The sequence below is a fragment of the Falco peregrinus genome, chromosome 11, assembly GCF_023634155.1.
Source record: "Falco peregrinus isolate bFalPer1 chromosome 11, bFalPer1.pri, whole genome shotgun sequence".
Classification (NCBI taxonomy): Eukaryota; Metazoa; Chordata; class Aves; order Falconiformes; family Falconidae; genus Falco; species Falco peregrinus.
This window is the reverse complement of record NC_073731.1, coordinates 11,110,259-11,113,396: the sequence shown is the minus strand read 5'-3', so window position 1 is coordinate 11,113,396 and position 3,138 is coordinate 11,110,259. Positions and strand designations below refer to the sequence as shown.

General features: G+C 57.2%; 1 protein-coding gene across 6 annotated transcripts in view; it reads left to right on the top strand.

Moving 5' to 3' along the window:
- The first annotated feature begins 179 nt into the window (after nt 1-179).
- Nucleotides 180-3,138, top strand: part of HEATR5B (HEAT repeat containing 5B) — a 59,253-nt gene continuing 56,294 nt past the window's right edge. For 2 of the 6 annotated variants that reach the window (XM_027788473.2, XM_027788474.2), the window contains exon 1: nt 955-2,972. In XM_027788473.2, coding sequence (XP_027644274.1) covers nt 2,847-2,972 — 126 coding nt within the window. In that variant the 5' untranslated portion in view covers nt 955-2,846. Of the gene's footprint in view, nt 297-409; nt 593-954; nt 2,973-3,138 lie in introns of those variants that run through there. The other 4 variants (XM_055816495.1, XM_055816496.1, XM_055816497.1 and 1 more) reach the window with 4 other exon arrangements.

The following is a 3,138-nucleotide window of genomic DNA, read 5'->3' as shown; positions in this document are numbered from 1 at the left end:
AGGGGAAAGGCCGCGCGGCGGGGCTGCGGGACGGACACGCGGGGCCGGGCCAGGCCGCCCCGTCCCGCTTCCCCGCGGCGCGTTCTGCCGGGCTCCGCTGCCGCCGGCCGCCCCTCGACCCCCGCGGAGCCGCAGCGGAGCGCGGGGGCTGCGGGAGGACCCGGCGGGAGGAGCCCCCGCACCCACCCGGCCCGGCCCGCTCGGCTGGCGGCGCCTGCGCACGGCCAGGGCCGCCCCCGCCCGCCGGCGCCTGCGCGCCTCCCGCTTCCTGCCGCGGCCGCCGCCGCGCTGCCCAGGTGCGTGGGGCCGGCGCCGGGCCGGGGGGCGAAGCCGCTCCTGCCGCCGGGCCCCTCCTGCCGGCCGGGCCCGCCCCGGGCCGTGCCGGACGCAGCCGGGCCCGCCGGGGATGGGCCCGCGGCGGGGGGGGCTCCTCGCCGTGCGGGCTGGGGCGGCGCGGGCGCGGCGGCTGAGGGGGCGCGGGCGGCGGCGCGTGCCCGCGCGTGTCCGTGTCCGTGTCCCGCCCCCTCCCCCCGGGGGGCCGCGCTGTCACGCGTGGCGCGGCCCGCAGCTGGCGGGACGCGGCCGCCGCACGGTAGGAGCCGCTAACGGCGGCGGGCGGGCGGTGCCGGCCGTGCCTGGCTGCGGGGCGGGCCCTGGGCCGGCGGCGGGCGCGGGGGGCCCTGACCGGCGCCGGAGGGAGCCGGCCCGGGCACGGAGCCGCCGCCTCACCTGGTGCGGCCTCTCAGGAGGGCGCCGCTGCGCCTGGACGTGCCCGAGTTCAGCCGGCGGAAGGGCTGCCCGGCGAGCGCCGGCTGGAGGTGGAGGGGAGCCGTCGCGCACCTGAACGTTCTCCTTCCGTAACGCTCTGACAGAGCTCGGTGGGGGCGGGTTGGCTCTGGCGGGCGGTTGCCCCGCGCCCTGTGGGGGGGTGACGCGGTATTTACTGCTCGTAGCTGCACAGGGAGCCCCGGCCCTCGCCAGCATCAGTGGAACCTGGCAGGTGTTTTCCGCTCGGATTCGGAGCGAGCCTTTGGCCGGCGTGGGTGGGCTCTGGGCCGGCCGCTGCGTGCCGGGCGCTCAGCCTTCGTGTCGCTGGGTTTTCGTGTGTGTGCTTCAGTGGCGCGGCTGAAGTACGCGCAGGTGTGGTTGCTCAGAGCTTGTGTTTCCCAGACGCAGAGGGAGTGTGTGGAAGGTGGACAAGGGGTCTGTGGCTCTAAAGGCTGGGGGAAAATTAAAACTTACCTGGGGAGGAAAAAGAGCGATGAGCTGTGCTGTCATACGGCACTCTTGTGCGGTGCGGGTGACGAGCAGAGTAGAGCTCTGGGGTGATAGCCAAGGGGCCATAGTGCTGTCAGTCATTGCGTTTCTGCTCTCATGTAAAGGTGTTTTGAAGCGATGTGCCTGTGCATTATGGACAGGCAGTGCCTCCTCCGTTCTTTGTAACCTGGAAAAGCCAGAAGATGCCTTTGGAGGTGTCAGGCGAGGGCTATATGCGTTTCTGTATGTGGCTCTTCTACCGCTGCTGATCTGTCACCAGAGAGATGCACAGTGAAAAATACTACAATGCAAAGTACCAAAGAGCAGGGAGCATGCTTAGTACTACAGACATTGTGATGCTTTAGTTTCATCGGTACTGAATCATTAAGGTATATTTAGAACCATAATACAGTTACAGTATTAATGCCACCCTTTACTACTGTCTAATCTGGGGGCCGTTTAAAAAAAAAAAATTAAATCACTTCACTTGACTTTAGATTTGTTGGGTTTGACCATGAGTGAGGAAGCAGCTGTGAGCACTTGAGAGCACAAGTGGAGCGGTGCAGCTGTTGAAAGATGACGTCTTACATCATACTCCTTAGTTGCTTGCTTTTTCTGTTTTGCCCGAGATCCTAGTTTCAGCATTGCTGCATTCGGGATTTGGGGTTGGGTTTTCTTGCTTTTTGGGTTTCTTTTTGCTGAGCATGGTTGACTTAACTTTGTGATTTTTAGTTATTTTTCCTATCTGTTCTGCGTTGAACTGCTACACTTTGTTTAAATGTGGTTTGCTAAGGTTAAGTTGTCTGCGGAGTGTTTGCTCACACTGATAGCGTGCTTTTGGTAGTGCTTTGTTGCTACCCCCTGTTGGAGCAGGAGCTCCACTGTTTGATCTGTAGCGTTTTGCCTGGTGGGGACACACGCAGGCGTTTGGCTTCTGCCTTGTATACCAGGCTGTCGCACGTAAGGCTTGCCGGGTTTTAGCGCGCTTATTTGTCCAGCACTTAAAGGAAGGGCAGTGGGATCTGGAGGTCGTAGCTGAGTGATGTCAACCGCTGCCGTGTTCCAGCCTCTCTCAGATTTGTGATGGGTGGAAATTCCTACTTGTGATAGGCTCATCTCCTTCTGTCCATCTCAACACCTTGTCCATTGAAGGTGTTGAGAAGGTGGCCGGGTTTGTGCCCAAGCTTTGGGAGTGCGGTCAAGGGTCCTGATTAGGGACAATCCTTATTCTGTTTTATGTACAAGGAGACAGTGAGATGACTCCTTTATCTCTTGTGTGTGGTTTGGTGTTTTATTTCTTTAAACAGGGGCTCCAATGTATTTTTCTTGGCTAAGAGTTAGCACCTGAAGTTGCCTGTGGGTGCTCTTTTTACAATTAACCATTCTGTTCCCTGAAATACTAATGGATGTACCTGGAACTGCTTAGCTAAGACAAGTCTGAGCAAGGCTGTCATCACGATACCGTAATCTATAGATTTCATCTGCATATTTTCATTTGATTTCCAAAGCTTTGTACTATATACTAATATTTACATTCTGATTTTAGAGTTGCTACACAAATTTACAATAAAACTGGAATTTAACCAGTCATGGAGCTGGCTCACAGTTTGTTACTGAATGAGGAAGCATTAGCTCAAATCACAGAAGCAAAGAGACCGGTCTTTATCTTTGAGTGGTTAAGATTTTTGGATAAAGTGCTGGTAGCTGCTAACAAGGTAATTTTATGGTTTTTTGCCTTTCTTTCTAAAACATTTGTATTAATTTCATGCTAGAGAAAGTTGACAGCTAGTAGGCGGTCAGTATAACTCTGTTATATAATAGATAGCTTGGTTTGAGTTCTTCATTGTTGTAAATATTTGGAAGACAAAACCTTCCCTCCCA